We start from the raw sequence: 19,568 nt of genomic DNA on the forward strand, positions 1-19,568 counted from the left end.
TCCTTGCAGCTCTTCGGGTGAAATTTTAGCAAGGTAACAGGGTAGTCATCAAGGGCAGGGGACCAGGGAGTTTCCTTAGCGAATATGAAGTTGACCACTGGCCACTTTCATAGAGTATAGAATAAAAATAGAACCAGAAAGGAAATCACTAGCTGCTTAATTTCCTGCCTTCTTTCTGTAGTTACCCAGAAACTTGAGATCTTTGTGACAGCCCTGAGATTGGAAGAGTTTGGCAAAACAGTAAGTTACCCTGCACAGGATTAGTTATACTTTGAGATAACAAAAACAGAACGATTCTATTAGTTATACTTAGGGGCAAGAACCTGCTTTTTCTTGTCAATCTGATTTTTCAAAAAGTATTAAACAGCATGCCGGTCCTTAAGTTGTTTGTATTTTAAAAGCAAGTGTTGCACTAAATGCACCATTTGCTTTTAAAATACAATTCTAAAAGTTTAGTTTTCTTAATAACGTCATTGTTTGACAAAGTTAAATATGTGATGCCAAACCCTTTCAATTGGTTATATCTTACTACTCCAATCAAGAGCTAAATAAAGCACTCTTAGTTTGTGTAATACTGAAATCTACCTCCATAGTTATCAATGACTGAATTTGAGAAAGTCGAAATAATGTAAAAATTCTGGACACAACCCTAAAATCCTATTTTTAAGATAGCTTATTTTTAAATTTTGTCCAATTATAAAAATTTTGAGTTGGAATTACAAGTGGATAACATATTGATTCTAAGACTTTTAAAAGTTTTGATGTCAATACTACAGTTTATATCATTTTACACTCGACAAAGCCAATTTAATGGAGGATTGGTGGCTTACACTTTGGGTGGGGTATTTTGGGATTGGCCTATATCCAAAAATTTATGGTAGAATATAGCATATTCTATTTGTCGTTGAATCACAGGGTATCCACGCAAACTATGACGGTAAGTTTTTTTTTTTAAATATTGGAGATGTTTGGAAACAGCAAAATACCCCTTAATTATCATGAATTACTGTTTTTTGTTGTCCTTGCAGCTATTGAGGTTGAATTTTAGCAAGGTATTAAGGGTTGTCATTAAGGGTGGGGACTTTAGCGGCAAGAACCCTCTTTCTCCAATGTCAATATGATTCTTAACAAAATATTTAACAGCATGCCAGTCCCTACCATCTAATGCACCATTTGCTTTTAAAATACAGTTCTTACAGTCCAATTTTCCCGTAAAGCGTCTTTCTCTGACAAATGAACTAGGGTGCTTAAAAAACTGCCTCCTTCTCTTCTTCTGTACATAAAACATGGGCATCTTACTCTGTAAAGAAAATCAAAATAAGCACAACAAGTAAGCTTTCAGCTAAAACTTACTCCTCTTATAATTACAACATTTTCTCTACTTACTCTTTGACTTTGACATTCCCCGGTCCACATTTTCCATGTCCATGTGACTGCTGCGTTTTTCGGGGGGGGGGGGAGGGGGGAAGGGGGAGGGTTAATTTCTTTGCAAGTAGTCCCCGTAAGTAACTGTGTATTAGCATGTCGCCACAAGAATGGAAAGTAGTCCCCATAAGTAGTTGTGTGTTAGCATGTCACCATAAGTACGGCAAGTAGTCCACATTAGTAGCTATGTAGAGCTTTTCCCTTTAAAGTGCCTATGACACGAAATCTTGAAATTTTTTATTTTGCATCTTCTGGTTGATAGCTGTATTTAAAATTAGAGATCATTAACCATAGCGCTTAGCGGGTTCTCCTTGACCAATTTTTTGGTCCATTGGAAGTACGATTTGGCGGCCAAAAGGTGTCGCCACGAAGCGAGCGGCCAAAATCATGTTATATAGCTGTGACGTAGAAAACTGTGAAGACGCGTAAGCAATTATGGTGGAGAAAGGAGAAATATCATAGAGAGGACGAACATAGTGCGTGGCTGGAGCGCCCGATGATGTTCGCTACAAGAATAATACACATAAACCGGGAAATTATATACACGACTTTCCAAATGACGTAGCTGTATGGCCAAAATGGACGCTTTCGATCGTCGACATCGAGGAGATTCTACTCTTTAATGTCGTCGGCCTTATTCTCCGTACCGGCTTCGAAGACGCCTGTTGCGAACACATACCACAAATAAGGGTAACATAACCGATGAATTCAGCTAAAACGAATGCTGATTAAGGGCCCTGTTTCCACACTATACACGATTGTTCAATATTCTTTCCGGCTGACATTTCGCAAATGAAAAATGGTGAGCTCCTTCTTGATGTTTATTTCACGCGCTTGAGATGTACTCACACTTTTTGTCTTTCCACATGACTACATTTGCGCTTTTCTTATCGTATGAATATCACACCAATTGTAGCTTCCATCGTATTTTGATAAAAGATTTACATCAATTGTAATGAAGTTCAAGCCCTTTCCTGAGCTGACCGATATCCTGTTGCGTGAACAGTGTGCAACCTCTGACGGATAATGGCATAAAAACAAGCTTAAAGGGGCCGTGTATTCTCCTAACCTAGGTTTCCGAAAATCCATCTCACGAGCTATCAATTCCCCCCTACCCTCAAGAAACCAAAAGTAGCAATATTAGCAATTTCATTGGGATAACAGCACCGCAACGATATAAATAAGGAAACACAAATTTTATTGAATTAGATAGTAACGAATTCAAGTGCCGTATGAAAGTCGATGCGCACGAAATATTCATTAATAATACTGATGTCCGTTATTTCCTTTGTGCGGAATGGGTCATATGGCAATGCTGCACTTAAACTAAATAAGGTTTTTTTCTATTAAAATGCCTATATGAGATTAACTTGAATCAGATGACTATAAACTCACTCGTTTTCCTTTTGGTTTGACCGGCTCGACGACCGTGACCATGGCTTCTGCCTTTGCAATCTATGGGAGAAGGAGCAACTTGCAGTAGAACTGCTCGATTACTCTTCGGTGGAAAATCATCGTGCCTCGTGATACAACTGATTATTTCTTCAAAAGTTAGCTTTTGGTTTACCAAGGGAATTTCTCTACAGCAACGAAACACTAGAGCACTGACCGAGAGGAACCTAATAATATTGGTCATGAAACGGATGTAAAACAGTCGTTGCCGCATTTAAAAAATTTGCCTCTGCTTCACGCCCGTGACAAAAAGAATGACATGTTTCTTTATACATGGAGATCATATTATTGATTTCTTTTCACAGCGTGGATTGGCGCCATGGCCATGGGTTCTAATTTTTTTTTGGTCTTATATCAAGTGCATTGTGTGATCGTCTTGGATGCCGTGTTGTGTCCTTTGCTGGTGCGTTACTATCCGTCCCAGGGTTGTTCCTAACCTCCTTCATACAAGAAGCTCATAAATGTATGTGACCTACGGACTTGTATGGGGAGTGGGTTCTAGTTTCTCCTATGTGTCGTCTATCGTTGTCCTGGGTGAATACTTTAATAGAAGGCGCTTGCCAATGGGATTGCATCATGTGGAGGTGGCGTAGGCTCTCTTGTTACCGGGCCGGTCATAAATTACCTACTGGCATCTGTCGGATGGAAACACTCACTAACAATGCTATTGCAACAGAAACGAACAGAGCTATCCACAAAACACAAGCGCAGCAAACTAGACATTCAGTAACGGGAATTTTTGTTCTAATCTTGATCTAAACAATGCGAGCGGGAAACCGCCTTTGTCAGTCTTCGTATAAATCTTCGTTTGATGCAGCGCGTTTCTCCTTCTTAGGGCTGAACCGTACTCGCAACTTTCATTTCTTCTTTATAACTTGAGTACGATGTATTACAACTCTCGGTAGAGCTTACTTAAGGTAGGTAGACATCGCTATCGGTCGTTATTTCAAAATTATTTCAGCGCTGACTTATACAAAATTGCAAGAGATGTGAAAGGTATTTTGGTGTAGACTGAGAGTTTTCACAGTTTTCTACATCATCAGCCGCTAATTCGTTACCAGTCCACGGGACACTTTTAAGACAAAAGCACTTTAGGGCCCGAAAAAAACCGAGTTTTAAGTCTAGGACTATTCTTCAATCGGAATTGGTTTGTACATATGATAAGCTAAATATTTACGCAAAAAAATTCGTGTCATAAGCTCTTTAAGAATGGCAAGTAATTCCCATAACTAGTTGTTTTAGAAATGTCCCCATAAGTATGGCTGGTAGTCCCCATAAGTAATTGTTTGAGCATGCATATCCCCTTATGCACGGGAATCTACGAACGCGTGGCTGCCACTTTGAAAAAGTGACCGATGTACCTTGGGACGAGGTTGGCAGCTAAGCATGAAACGGTCTAGGATCACTTCCTAGTGTAGTTCAACTTGGTAAGCGACCGATCTTTCTTCTCTCTTTTTTAACATAGTTAGCACCTTAAACGTGTTTGTAAAGAACAAAAAAATGTGTAGTTTATGGCTCTCAAGAACAATATAGACAGAAGAACAAGAGAAATTAGTTATGAAATTGAAACCACCTACAATCTTGTACTCACCATTTCAGTCATTTTCCGCCAGTGTTTTCCTTGTGAACTTTCTTGTTTCACCTTGACCGACTGTAAGAAGAAGCTTGCTCACTTTGGAAATTTCAACTGCAGATTCGTGAAGACAGTGAAGTCTCCATGCACTTGGATTTCATGACCAAGGTGTCTTGCTTAGTCGGTATACCTCTGTTCCTTTGAGAGAGACTACTTGGGAAATGGTCGCCATATACTTTCTGAGTTTGGTACTGGCTATCTCTGTAAGGTTTGACAGAGGTAGGCCGCCTTCCATAGCAAATTTGACTGTCTATTTGACCTAGCAACTATTAAATGGATTTTCATCTGGAATACCCACGGCTTTCCTTGTCTTGTTGAGGAGGTCGATGCTGTTTTTCACCTCAGGTGTCAAAATTACTGTTACAGTCCTGCCCCACTTACTACGAATCTCAACTATGTCTGATCTGTTTTAAAAATATGATAATTAAAACATAAATTACGTTTACTCAAACAATATTTTACAAACTCAAATTATAGAAATTCCCCCCAAGGTATTAAAATATAAAAAATGAAACAGAAATATTCTCTTTTTAATGGCCCAAAAAGGCATTGTTAGCATCAGAAAAACACGTCATTATGCTGAACTTTTTGAAGACTTCATAAAATGTTCTCACTGTCTTTGCTGTAATTGTGATATCATGACATCAGGATGTGCAATGTGTTACCCAGTCAGGGTTGATGAAAATACCAAGGAGAAGGGGGCAAGGCTAAAAAGAATGACTTTCCGGATTTAATTTAGAAATTAGAAAGCTAAAATAGGCAAAAAAAAAAATAAAGAACCAAAAAAAAAGGAAAAACCAAAAAAGTATCGATGCAACAGCATGAGACTCTTTAGTATTATAGTACATTTTTGCAATCATAATATTATCATTCCACAGATTTAGCCACCAGTTAGATCTACCCTTCCTGGTTTCATTTTTGTTGTCAGGCAATGTTTTTGGTCAGTCAGTTTGAGTGTCTTAAAGAAGCTCAATTCCAGAATTTTCATGACATTTTCCTTGATAACTGGAGACTTTGTTGAAGTAGGAGATGAAAATACGACTTAATTAGGGTTTGGACTAAGATAGGGCAATCATGCTATGTTATAAGCATGTTTAAAAGTATTATTATCATAATAATCATTATTACCTGACACAGAATGAAGGACTTTTTCAGGTGCATTGCTCTGCGATGCATTATTCCACCGTTGTAAGAAGAAGGAACTGGAGATGTAGATTTCTTTCCCCTTTGAATTCAAGAGGAAAAATAGTGAGTTATGCTGAAAGTCTTGTTTATGGCAAGACTGGAACAAATAAAAAAAGCTTAATTACTATAACTTCAAACTTCTAAGTAAGGAAAGCATTATAAATATATATGCCCCAGTGGGAAAAAAAAGAAGTTGATGAGAGATTCCTTGGCCCAGTTGTTCAAAGGCCAATAAGCATTAACCCAAGGTCAATTTTTTATCCAAGCTTCTTTATTCCTTCTTTCAAAAGCCTTTTTTGGATAATCTTCTCTTTTCTTTTCATAGCATCCAATTTTTAAATTGGAGACAAAAAGAATTGTATTGAATTTTCATTTAAAGCTTTCAGATCTGGAACCAGATTTCACACTAAGCCTGGATTATCTAAACCTAGCTTTGAACAACTCAACCCGAAAAAGGATTTGGAAACACCCCCCCCCCCCCTTACAGAAATTCTTTGCAATAAGGGAGCATGATCAGTTCAGTATACAAAAGTGTAAGTAAGTGAGAGTAGAACATGACCTGTCTATGGAAATTTGACTGAAGCAGTTATACAAAATGGCAACGTTGGTTGAGCAAGGACAACTACTGTGGAACTGAATGGCCAGATTAAGAGATGATCATATTGTTCGAGATACGGGCCAGACAAAAATCACTCCAAATTAAAACAATCCAACCAGTCAATAAAATAAATCTGAGTAGTTTAGGATTGATCACTAATTGTGTTATTGTACTAGTTAGATGTTTCTTTCCAGTTTGTATCTCCCTTACAATGCCATTTCGTAAAATGATACTCTCTGATAGACCTGTGTAGACGCTTATTTCAGCATAACAAGTTCCTTTTCCTTCAAAATATGTCAGGTAATTGCTTGATATGTGGCTATCAATATAAATTTAGTGACTACCTTTAAATTAAGCCAAATTGAAAGGCAGAGATTCTAATTATTCGATTGCTTTGTAATTCGCTTCATCGTTTACCCAGCATTCCTTATCACACAACCCAAGTTTCCACTCGTGAAATTGCTGTAAGGAATCTGCAGATATTTAGTTATTCTGATTCATGGAGGAAACATCCTTAGTTGTTATGATAGTTATCTGGAATTGTTCATCAACATCAGCCATGTTGTTGCTCTCGTTCATATTTTGTTCTTTGTTGCGTTGCACCTTACTCTCAACTTTGCCATCTTTTACTGGCATCTTACCTTCATTAACTACATGGTTAAGAAAAAGGAATGTAACAGTTTTTTTCTTGTTTTGTGATAATCATTATTTCTTAGTAGAGCCAATCATTTAATAACTTCAACTCTTCTATGTCAAAACCACCATCTTTTGACGCATTAGTTCCTGGGAGTTTTGTCTGAGAATGTCTTTCGAAGCTATTCAAACCGTTTCTTTTAGTCACTTTGAGGGTCTGAAGAGCGAAATTGTCCAAAACACCGTTTATAGATACTGTTCTTTCAGATGCAAATCATAAGCTTCCGCAGTTTGGTTATGCACAAAAAGCAGTCTTACACCTTTTGTTTTTCCTCCTCCCCTTTTCTTGCACTTTTCTTACACCACTGTTTTACTTTTAGCCGTGGTAGTAATAGTTCATTGTTTTTATGATTTTTAAGGCTTTTGTTTGGTTGCAACTTACCTTTGACGTTGGAAGAGAATGTATAATGATATTTATGAAGACATTTGAAATGGCAAAAGCCACTTGCAAAAAACTCAGTGGGGATTTAATATTGGAAAACTATTTCTGTAACATCAAAAAATATCTCTCATTTTCCAAAGAGCCCTAAGAATTGATGGGCTCAGAGTGTAAGGGACATCTGCAGTTTACATAATAGAGGGTGTTTGTATGTACATACCAGTTTCCAAGGAGTCTGTAAATAGACAGTCATTGATCTGATTCAGGGAGTAAATCTCTTCAGAATTTGTTGTTACATCTATGTGGAAACTTTCATCATTGTCAGGACTGCTGTTGCCCTTGTTCATATTTTCTTCTTTTTTGTGTTGCACCTTACTGTCCCATTCTTTAGTCCATCTGCCTTGCTCTCATTACCTATGTGGTTAAGAAAAAGAAATGTGTAGAGTTTTGCTAATTTGTGTGAAACCAGGAATGAATAATTGGAGCCATCATCATAATCATTGTCGTCATCATTTGAAGTATTATTAAAAAAATAACTTTTAGATTGTTTTGACCAAGGATGGTATGAGTTGTCATGATATCTAGACAGATTGTATGGTATTTTCAATATTCATGTTAAGAGAGATTAATATACGTAATCATAACAGGACTGAAACGGTTTGCATTTGAGTAAATCTAATTCTGGAATGGAGAATTAAATGTTATAATTTTTTATCCTAAGGGCTATGAATGTTCCCCTAAAAAAACAAAACAAAACAAGAAAAAAAAAACGAAATTATCTTTAGAAGAGATGGGGCAAACACCCTGATAGCTCATGGGGTCCGTTACACTGAAACACAAGCAAAGAAAAGAGTTGCTGCAGTTCTGTTAAGTATGACACAAGTCTCCCAAAACAAGTTATTAATGGTTAGGTTGCAATACCTTTTAGCTTTCGCCAGGGAAGATCTCTAACTTCATGGTCACAGTGTAGACCTTCACCGTTCCGAAGTCCACAAAGAGCAAGGCACACTTTGTCTTCACCGTTAATCTTTCTCATTTGCTTTATTTAATGGATTATCGTTTTTTAGTCTTCCAAGTCCAGCAGAGAATGTTGCATCAAGGCTAGAAAATCCACAAAAATCAAAGTTATAATTGGAAAAGAGCAGTCTCAATTTGTTCCTTGTAAAAGTGTAGTGTAAGGTTTGATGACTTAGTTTCAGTTCTTCCTTTGGTTGTGTGGCGCAAACAAAGCCCATCTAAAATTACACAACTACTTTATTTACAATGAAACTTAAATGCAACTCATGATAAAGCCAAAAAAGTGCAAAAAAAGTACCATATATTTTGATGGTAATTTTATTTCATTTGGAGTAATATGCAAATGATGACAAATCATGAAGCACATTACACACAAAATAGTATGTATTTCAGTATCAGTGATTAACAATCTCATGAAGCCTATTTGAATTCATTCAGGTCGATTTGTGTACAGTAGTCTTAGGACAGCCTCCCCCACTACCTTAAAATCTTTTTTGTTTAACTTAGCGCTTACGGTTAGTGACGTTTTACTATATTATAATTAAAATAACTTACCATAAACACAGGAATCCATCCTTAAAAAAGAAGAGAAAGCTTCTTATTTCTTCCACATGCAAATCTTCTCTTTGATAACCTTCATCCTCTGAGACAAGTTCCCCTTTATATTGAAGAGGGAGATCACCCTTTGAAAACTTCTCTGTTGGAACACACCTCACCCTTAAAACAAAATTATACCAAATCCGTTGATCATTTTGCTTCCCTTTTTGTGGCTACTTCCTCCTGTGGGAGGCAAATCCATATATATTATCGAAATGAGTAAGTAGCTGTAAATGAGTTAATCACTTTTAGCCTTAACCCCTTAACTCCCAAGATCTGATTGGTAATTCTCCCTTCTAGCTGCTACACATATCTTTGCAAATTAGTTGTGAGAATTTGGTGTTAGATCACGACAACAACTTCTACCTGATAAGTTTGAATATTCTCATGAGCTGTTTGCAAGATAATATAAGGACATTATCGGGAGAAATTTCATGTTGATCACTTCTGGGAGTTAAAGGGTTAGAGATAGAACAGTTAGGTTCTCGAGCTAGCCCCTATAGATTTACCGATATTATTATCTTTATTATGATTATTTGTTACCATTTAGTTATCGCCTGAATGTCAGTCAATCACTATATTCGCGAATCATCTTTCTCTCCACAAACAGGGTACTCATAGATACGTGGGTTACGGCACTTTACTGTTTTACATGTGAATGGAAATTTTCTGCAACACTACATTCGAGCATCATGATTCAACCCCTAGTTATCTTCAATGTTATAAAAGTCATACCATATCAGTGGCCACATGCAAGGTTAGGCTGCCTATTTTTTAAGCTAGCAAGAAAAGTAAGGTAATTGCCTTTCCATGGTCTATTAGTCATTTCCAAAGCGTTCCAATTTTCTAAAGCTGACCCTCTTCGTCTAAACCATTCTAATAATATTGTTGTTTTGGTATTGTTCTCTTTTGTTTGCTCTATCTGTGTCACACATATTACCTTTGGCTACGGTTTTAGTTGAACAGTTTTTCCCTGGACACAATAAGATGTACGAGGAAGTTTAGCATAAAATAGAGTCTGAAAGGGATTGTAGTCTAATGATCTTGGATTAAGAGGAAGAAGGAGTTTTGTTGCAGTTCTATGTCACCTATATGCGGGGTAGCTGTAAAGTACATTGAATTGCCTTTAGTTGGGGATCTGAGAGTCTGACAAAACCGATGTACCTCCCTCGGTCATTCTTTGTTGTAAAGGACTGCTACCAAATAAATAAACAAACTGATAAAAAATACATAACCACAAAATTTTTAAGATCAATAAATTTACACTATTTTTTAAGCTGTGGAGTATTCCGAAGGACGCATTCTTTTGATTTCTTAAATCTGAAAAGGCCGCCCTTTTCCTCCAAAAATCCCCAAAAACGGGCTTACGCCAACTTTAAAATCATATATGGAAATGTTGCAACAGTTTCATGAATCTTTCCCGGTAGTGACAAAATCTCTACTGTGATCCGCATGATTCTGACCTTCCCTTAGCAAATAGCAGCAGACGTTTCTTTCTCGCGGGCCGGGAAAAAGACAACAAACGCCCTATTCACGTACATTTTGTAAATTTTTCCAATTAAAAAAAAAAAAAAGTAGCAAACATTTGTCCAATGAATTTACCGTTCTTTTGCTTTTCCTAAGGGACCGGTCATTATTTATCGCCTGGGGGGGGTCGGAGTATTTTTGTTGTCACATCGGAGCATTTACCTGATCCCCCCGTAGAGTATCTAGTTTTTTAGAGATCCCCCCTTATCGGTAGTGGAAAGTTTCATGATCCCCCCCCCCCTTTTCTCCCAGCCACCGCGTGTTTGAAACAGAGCTGGCACGCAATTTGAAAGTGGTAGTGGCCAGAATGAACGAAGAGAATAGCAGTAATGGTGCTAAAAAAGGGTCAAGTTCGGGCGAGGATTCAGATGAATCTGACAAGGAGACTGTGCAAGAGCCAGTGGAGAGGGCTGCCGAAGATTCTGACACGGAAGCGGAACAAGATACAGCCTCACCAAAATAAACACTTTTTTATTTGTTGTTTTCATTCGGCCGCGTATTAAAATAATGAAAGTTTATGATTTTAGATTACGATTCTCTATAAAACAAACTGAAACGTTATGAAACAATTTTGAGCAATTGTAAGTATTCCATTCTCAAAATCTTGATTACCTTTCTAATTTAGATCGTGCCTGAATAAAAACGTGTATGTTAGACTACGATAGTGATTCTTTTTTACAAAATGGAGGGTCTGTAAAAGGGTTTGGGTTTTGTGTCTGGGCTAGAATAGAGTTTATATAATACAAAATACAACTGAACGTGGTCTTGAATATATGGTTGGGGGTTTAGAGTCCCAGCGGCAAATCCTACCAAAGTATTTACAAATGCAATCACCCGGGGTCCCGGCGCGACCTAAAATTCCTTTTTTTTTTGGTCTGATCCCCCCCATTATGCTTGTCAATTACGGCTGATCCCCCCTAAAGGTCTTCAAAAAACCATGTGATCCCCCCCTAAATACTCCGACCCCCCCCCCCAGGCGATAAATAATGACCGGTCCCTAAAAGATGGCAAGTTGTTTGAGCCCTTTTTTCACTCGAACACAACAGACAAATTTTTAAAATAAACTTCAGTGTTCTACAAAGCTGCACTTCATCGCATAAATTCATAATCATAGTAAAAGGTGATAAGATGACGCGGGTAATTTTATTTTTAGATTATGAGGGGACTCTGTGAATTACTATGGCGCTATATCCACAAAAAGATTACCCCGATTGGCGCCCGTTTTCCAGCAAGGCTTCATTAACTTAATTCACAAATAAATCGCATCAAAGGAACGTTTTACTTACGCCGTCTTGAGAAATTTTGCGTCCTTGGGCCGATTTGTACAGATCAATTTTTGGCCCCTCAATAATTTCCCGCCAATTTATTCCCTGTCAAATTTCTTGGTCACTTTCCCCCACACGATTCCATCGAAATGCTGTCGCTCTCCTTAGCAAAGTTTTAACCCTTAAATTTATATTTGGTAAACATTGTGATCATCGTATTTACACTTTTCGCCGAGTGATCAGTGATTAAGAACGGGGACCTTCTCAAATAGATAAATCCGTCTTTTCGTCTCAATTTTACCCAAATTTCTTACTCGACCAACTAAGTAACTTTCTGTACGGCAAATTCTGTTTAATTAAGTTCATTATTTAAAAAAAAAGAATTCGATAGCTTCAAATTTATCCTCTTATTTCATCATGACAATAACAACAACGAACAACCAGTAACAGCATGACAAACGATTTTGTGTACAGACCGTGTGGGCGTCTTAGGTCGCTATCATCGCAAAAAATTATCTTGAGGGTCATATTGCAGCACAGAGAATATTAGCAACTTAAGACCGCGCAAACATGTTATGAACTCATACTAAATAATATGGCCATTCCCGCACAAGAAAAAAAATTCCGTTTTTTTTTTTTTTTAACAAATCCCCCGAATTTGAAGTGGATTTTCAGCTAAAAACCAACACGGTAAATTATTTTTAAAGTAAGTTCTGATAAATAACGTCCAGGTTTCTCCATTAAAAGGTTCGATATGCAGTTGTACTTCATCACATAAATTAATCAGCACAGTAATAGATTACAGGATTGCGCGGGAAATTTTGTTTGCAGAGCACATGGGGACTCTTACTATGGCGCTGTATCTCTACGAAAAAAGTTACCCCTTGTATTTGATTAGCACCAGTTTCCAGCAAGATTTCATCCCCTAAATTCATACGTAAATCCTATTAACGAAACAATTTAACTTACGCCGTCTTGAGCAATTTTGTGTTCTTGAGCCACTTTGCACTGTTTTATTTTTTTGCGTGTGTTATTAATTATTACCCGCCAATTTTTAATGTCGAATCTGTTGCTGTCTTTCTGCCATACAATTTCATGGAACTTTCTTCGCTCCCCTCAGCGAACTTTTACCTCTCAAGTCCATGGTTTGGAAACATCGTCAAGTCTATTTGGTCATAATATTTTCGCAATTAATTAAAAATTTTGCCATGGATATAACCCACCATGTGGGGACCTCTAAATGACGAGAAAACACATCCGTGCATTTTAATTATCATTTCACCCGATTTTATGAGTCGACATAGCCTCTTCCAATAGACATCTTACCAAAAGAAACAATAAATTGTTCTCATTAAGCTTCTGCCCTTTTCTATCGTTAAACTGCTCACGCCTTATGTACAGACTCGTCACCATCATGCACCAGATTTTATGGGGAACTTCGCAAGGAAAAAAGGTGCCCTCTCCGCAATTTTATCTGAATTTCTAAATCGACTGATCGAAACGAGCGACTAGATTAAATCCTTTAGACTAAGTTCAATTTTTCCGTTGAAAAGGCTCGGTACTTTCACTTCAACACATAAATTAATCATGATAATCGCAGTAATCAGTAACACTGCACGACTGAGAATTTTGTCTTTGGGCAATATGAGGACCATGTTAAAATTTGGTCCGATGTCACCCAACAGAACAGAACAGAAAAGTGAAAGGTGAAGAACATAACGATGACTTATAGCTTACCTTTAAAATAGTTACATTTTGGCTCCGCTTATACTCCAGATGCAGCTGAAGTCTCATGGAACTTGCTATGCTTATCATACTGGCAGTTGGGCTTATGTTTCATTAACAGATCAGTAAAAAAATGCAAAACATTTGGATTTATCACAACACTTAGAAGTAGAGATAACGCACGTCACGAAAAAACATTTTCACTCGGTTCTTTAGACAAAAAATAGTCTTTTCATCTTTCTTATCCTTTGACAAATTTCGATCACCTTTGGTCCCCTAAATTGTTCGTTGCCCCAAGACCGGAGCAATGGGAACTACAAAAAAAATAAATTTATGCCGTCTAATGTTTCCTATCTTGAACAGATTCACTCACCACTCCGTGGGTCCCCTTAATTAGGGTTTTTTTTTTTCGATACATTACACTGAAGTCAAAACGTTAACAACTTGTATCCCTCTGCTACCCGCCAGTAAACGTTTACTTATTGCACTGACTTAGTAGACAGCATAAGCAGCCTTTGCCCACCGAGCATTTTGTTTATTATTTCACCCGATATAGCCTCTTCCAATAAATATCTGACCCAAAGAAACATTAAGTTGTTCTCATTAAGTTTCTGTCCTATCACCAAACTGCTCATGCCTCATGTGCAGACATTTTGTTATCATGTAGTGAAAAATTATGGGGACCGTCGCAAGAAAAAAAGAAAGCCGCTTTCTCTTCGCAATTTTACCCTAATTTCTTAGTCAACCGTTCAATTCGAAACGACCAGCTAAATAAATTCCCTCAAACTAGGTTCAATTCTTCCCGTGGAAAAGGCATGGTGCTTTCATTTCATCGCATAAATTGATCATGATAATCACAGCAATCAGTTACACTGCACGACTAAAATATTGTCTTCGGACAATGTGGGGACCAAGTTAAAATTTGCTCCGTTGTTCACCAAAGATTATTCGGTAGGGACAATGTAGAACAGAAAAATAAAAGTTAAGAACATAGCGACTTATAGCTTACCTTAAAATAGTTTCTTATCCATTGACAAATTTCGATCACCTTAGGTCCTCTTAATTGTTCATTGCCCCAGGACCGGAGAAATGAGGACTATACAAATAAACAAGTTAAAAGATCAGTAAAAAATGCAAAAAATTTGGATTTGTCACAATACTTAAAAGTAGAGATAACGCACGTCACGAAAAAACATTTTTCACTCGGTTCTTTAGACAAAAAAAATAGTCTTTTCATCTTTCTTACCCGTGGACGCATTTCGATCACCTTTGGTCCCCTTAATTGCTCATTGCCCCAGGACCAGAGAAATGGGGACTACACAAAAAATAAATTTGTCCGTTCAATGTTTCTTATCTTTAACAGGTTCCCCTTAATTAGGTTTTGTTGTTTCGATACATAACACTAACGTCAAAAAGTTAACAGCTTCCATCCCTCCTGCTTACCGCCAGTAAACGTTGACTCCTTGCACCGACTTAGTTTATAGGAGAAAAAGCAGCCTTTAACCATCGTACTTCTGTTACAGAATTGTGCGGGAAATTTCGTTTGCAGAGCACGTGTGGACTTATTAACTATGGCGCTATATTTTCACAATAACTTTACCCCGTGTATTTGATGAGCACCCGCTTCTAGCAAGATCTTATCTCCTAAATTCATACATATATTCCATCAACGTAGCATGTTAACTTACGCCGTCTTGAGCATTTGTTTTTTTGGGCCAGTCTGTACTGTTTTTATTTTTTTGCGTGTGTATTTAATAATTTACCGCCAATTTTTATTTCCTGTTGAATCCTTTGCTTTCTTTGTGCGTCAGGATTCCATCGAAATGATATCGCTCTCCTTAGCAAAGCTCCACCTAACAAGCCCATTATTTGGTCAAAATTTTGAAAATGACAATTACATTTGCGCTAGAAATTTTACCTAAGTCATAATCCACCATGTGGGGACCCTAAAAATGACGAGAAAACACATCCGTGCATTTTGATGATTATTTCACCCGATATAGCCCTTTCAAGAGATATCTTACCAAAGGAAAATAAGTTGTTTTCATTACGTTTCTCGTCTTTTCTATCACAAAAATGCTCATGCCATATGTGCAGACATATCGTTATCTTGCAGTAAAAATTATGTGGACCGTCGCAAGCAAAATAGAAAGCCGCTTTCCCTTTGAAATTTTACCTGAATTTCTTAGTTATTTGTTCAAAACGAGCAACGAGATTAATTTCCTTAGACTAAGTTCAATTTTTCTTTTAAAAAAATCCTTTGGGGCTTTCATTTCATCACATAAATTGATCATGATAATTTGGCTGATGCGCCATCAACAGATCAGTAGGAAAATGCAAAACAATCAGGATTTGCCAAAACACTTAAAAGTAGAGATAGCGTGCGTCACGAAAAAACATTGTCAATCTTTTTTATCCTTTGAAAGTTTCGATTACCCTGAGTCCCTTAGTTGTTCATTGCACCAGGACCGGAGTAACGGGGACTATACAAATAAATAAGTTTATACCCTGTAATCTTATATATCTTTAATCATGAGGGGACGCAAATCGTCTGCACTGTAAGTACATATCACAATTTACGAAAACTTCATTAATCTTGTGAAAAATGATAGCTGTCTTATTGAAACTTGATGACAAGTATAAGCCGGCAAAGAAAACAGTGCAAAAGCAATTATCTGTCACATCGATGTCAGCAGCAACAGGATTATGACACCTTACAGGAAAGCTGCCTGGAGCGTTCAAAAAGTCCCATACATTTTCTTAGACTAAAAGTCTAAGAAAATGTAGGGGACTCTCCGGGATACTTACAGTACAGACGATTTGCGTCCCCTCATGTTATTTTAATTTTCAACAAGGGCTATGCGGCAGGGCAACAAAGAAGCTTACTGACCTGAAGCTTACCTTTAAAGTAATTACATTTCGACTACGCTTATACCCTAGAAGCGCCTGATGTAACTTAATTCTCGAGGAACTTGCGATGTTTATCACACTAGTATTGAGCTAATGGGTCTTGGACAAATCAATAGTAAAATGCAGAAAAAATCGGAATCTCCCAAAACACTTAGAGGTGGAGATAACGCACGTCACCAAAAACATTTTTCATTGTTCTTATGCATTGATAAATTTCAATCACCTTAGGTCCCCTTAACTGTTCATTGCCATAGGACCGGAGCAGTGGGAACTATACAAAAGAATAAGTTTATACCCTTTAATCTTCCTTATCTTTAAAATTCAGTCCGATGTTCACCAAAGATTACACGGCAGGGCAATGCAGAGCAAAGAAGCCACCCTAGAACCTCCTGATTTAACGGAGGTTTCAAAGAACTTTGCTATGCTTATCCTACTAGAAGTTGGGCTGATACGTCATTAACAGATCAGTCAAAAAAATGCAAATCATCTGGATTTCTCACAACACTTAAAAGTGTAGATAACGTACGTCAAGAAAAAAACATTTTTCAGTCGGTTCTTTGGACAAAAAAAATAGTCTTTTCATCTTTCGTTTCCGTTGAAAAATTTCGATCACTTTGGTCCCCTTAGTTGCCCATTACCCCAGGACCGGAGAAATGAGGACCATACAAAAAATAAGTTTATGCCGTTTAATGTTTCTTATCTTTAACTCGCCATTCCGTTGGTCCCCTTAATTAGGTTTTGTTTTTCTGATACACTGACGTCAAAAAGTTAACAGCTCACAACCCTTCTGCTACCCGCCAGACATCGTTGACTCATTCCACTGACCTATTTAATGACAGTATGAGCAACCTTTGACCACCGCAGTTTTGTTACTTCCTACAAAGAGTGGTTTAGTGAAAAACACAATTCCTTGCGCACTCATACTGAGTGACAAAACAAATTGATCCCTACATTTTGATCACCCATTCACAAGAAATATTCAGACAAATGTTACGATTCACAAGCTGAAATTGGACCTGAATGAAGTTCTAAGTAGGTTAAATGACGAATTCATCGCCATGTCGCAGACAAGAAGTAGTCCTTCGGTCGTTCATTGCTATCACCTTTGGTCTGCTTGCTCCAAGACCGGAGCAATGGGGTCTATAAAAAGAAATAAGTCTATACCCTGTGGTCTTTCTTATCTTTGGCAGTTAACTTACCGTTTGAATTAGTTTCTTCTCCATTGAATATATTTTAATGGCAGAACATTATTGGATGACCCAGCCACAACGTGAGCACATTTACCGACAGGACAAACTACTAAAGAAAACAAGACAAAATAAATGTGATTTGTTACTTTGGAAACTAGGTGAACGCTTCAAGCAAAGTGCGGTATCTCACCAGGGAGGATCACAGACTGGGCCAGCTATAGAGCGGCGGAAATCAAGCCTATCTGGCCTTAAGTGAAGTAATAATATGAACGATGACGGAGCGCAAAAGTCGTCTGCTACTTACGGCGGTTCGAAAAGATAAATTAGTACAGCAGCTTAAGATACAGAACATAAATCGGATGTTGTGTCCCCTACTTTCCCCCCCCCCCCCCCCCACCTTTTTCACCGGCGTGCTAGACTCCGGTTCTACCTAGGGCCATATGGCGAGCTCCGCATTCTCTCAGGCACCAATAAAAATTCAGTTTTTTTATCATTGCGACCGCGTTAATAATACCGGCTTGTTATTATGTCCAACGACCAACTTTAGAGATTCTCCCAGAGTTTTTCTCAAGCCATTCCAAGGATTGGTTCAGGTGCGAAGTTTTTTTCCATTACACAGAACAACACCCATTTGATATGAAAGCGTTACCTTTTTCAAAACCATAGTTTGGTAAACTCCTATATACTTATGTACTTGTCTCCCCAAAGAATGATTTAAGAGTGAATTAAACTTTTTTGTATCATTTTAAAATTGCTTGTTGTTCGTCTGATCTGTCGTGGATCTGTTCGTTCCTTCAGTTAGCATCTTACCTGAACCTTGCATGGTTGCTCGCCTTGACGTCAGTAATCCAGCGAACAACTATTTACTGCTTCCTTTTGAACGAAATAATTCTGGACTCCGGCTCATCAATGCTTCTTATGGTGTCAAACTACTGACATGCCAATTGAGGCCACGTCCACTTTATCACCTTTCTCTGAAGACCAAAAACAAACAAGTACCCTTGGAAGGCCACTATATCTAAAGCTCGTTGGATCCTGTCGTATAAATTGCTTAAACTACAAGAGTGCTGAGCATGCATAGAATTTATACAGATATTTTTCTTCCCCTCCAACGTCCAACGAGCTAACTTACCGGGTAGTCCCATTTGCTTTTTCCGACACAAAATGGGTCAAGCGCCTTCAGTATAGCTCCGGTTGGCAAGGCATGATAGTGATATAAGAAACAAATAATTTATTTTGAAAGTCCTAGCCCTTCTTCCGTAAAGTAATACCTTGGGAAATCAGGCGATCCTCTGACATAGTCCACTTAACGCTTAACTTCCGCGTACCTCGAAACAGTCACCCGAGACCTTATGGCGACGGCGACGTAAAGGGACTCAACGTCGAGGCCGTCAGTTGCCGTTGGCGGTCCAGCCAAAAGTTTACATTACGAAAAGATCTTGGAAACCGTGAGTTTCTTATTCCAGCAATTGAGAACCTTTGAAAGTTTACTGAGTGTCTTGCCGATTTCGTCCTTGCTCATATCTGCCATGCCAAAAGTAAGAGACACTATTCTCATGGCTTATGCCCGTAATTTGATCGATGATACAGAGTAGTTGTTTCTATATAACGTTAAGTTCTCCCAAAAATCCTTTTATTCTATATTGGAGCCACGAACGCTTCAATCTGGACATGATGACAGATAAAGAAAGCAAGAACTTACTGAAGTATTGAACCCTCCAGGCCTGATTGTTTGCTATAACGACGTCAACATGGACACAACTGAGGCATTCTACATATTTCTCAGGCAGTTTGCCTGCCCGAGCAGGTAAGTGGAATTGATACCTCGATTCGCGATACCTGAGCCTCAACTTTGAATGATTTCGCATACTGTGATGGATTCCATTTGCACTGACTGGATACGTTTGTTGTTGGATTGGATCAGCCGTGGATAAGTCGCCCACCTTTGTAGACATTCACAGAAATTATCAGC

At 38.0% G+C, this 19,568-nt stretch overlaps 1 protein-coding gene and 1 long non-coding RNA gene across 3 annotated transcripts; both read right to left on the reverse strand.

Moving 5' to 3' along the window:
* Positions 1-232: 232 nt before the first annotated feature.
* On the reverse strand, positions 233-14,487 carry LOC149050758 (uncharacterized). 2 transcript variants are annotated; one of them, XM_089198346.1, is made up of 7 exons: positions 13,509-14,487; positions 8,938-9,099; positions 8,287-8,466; positions 7,586-7,779; positions 5,639-5,735; positions 4,469-4,914; positions 233-1,300 (listed from the first exon to the last, which is right to left on the reverse strand). In XM_089198346.1, the coding sequence occupies exons 6-7, from the start codon at positions 4,478-4,480 to the stop codon at positions 1,004-1,006; spliced, it is 309 nt and encodes a 102-aa protein (XP_089054472.1). In that variant the 5' UTR covers positions 4,481-4,914; positions 5,639-5,735; positions 7,586-7,779; positions 8,287-8,466; positions 8,938-9,099; positions 13,509-14,487; the 3' UTR covers positions 233-1,003. The 2 variants fall into 2 exon arrangements, with proteins under 2 accessions (XP_089054472.1, XP_089054471.1); XM_089198345.1 differs by having other exon boundaries at positions 8,938-9,162.
* LOC149050759 (uncharacterized) lies at positions 13,241-17,703 on the reverse strand. Its single transcript, XR_016184413.1, has 3 exons — positions 17,606-17,703; positions 14,506-14,592; positions 13,241-13,599 (listed from the first exon to the last, which is right to left on the reverse strand). It is a non-coding gene; the product is annotated as an uncharacterized LOC149050759 (long non-coding RNA).
* Between the last annotated feature and the right edge of the window lie 1,865 nt (positions 17,704-19,568).

This window comes from Pocillopora damicornis, chromosome 2 (assembly GCF_964200805.1).
Source record: "Pocillopora damicornis chromosome 2, jaPocDami1.2, whole genome shotgun sequence".
Lineage (NCBI taxonomy): Eukaryota > Metazoa > Cnidaria > Anthozoa > Scleractinia > Pocilloporidae > Pocillopora > Pocillopora damicornis.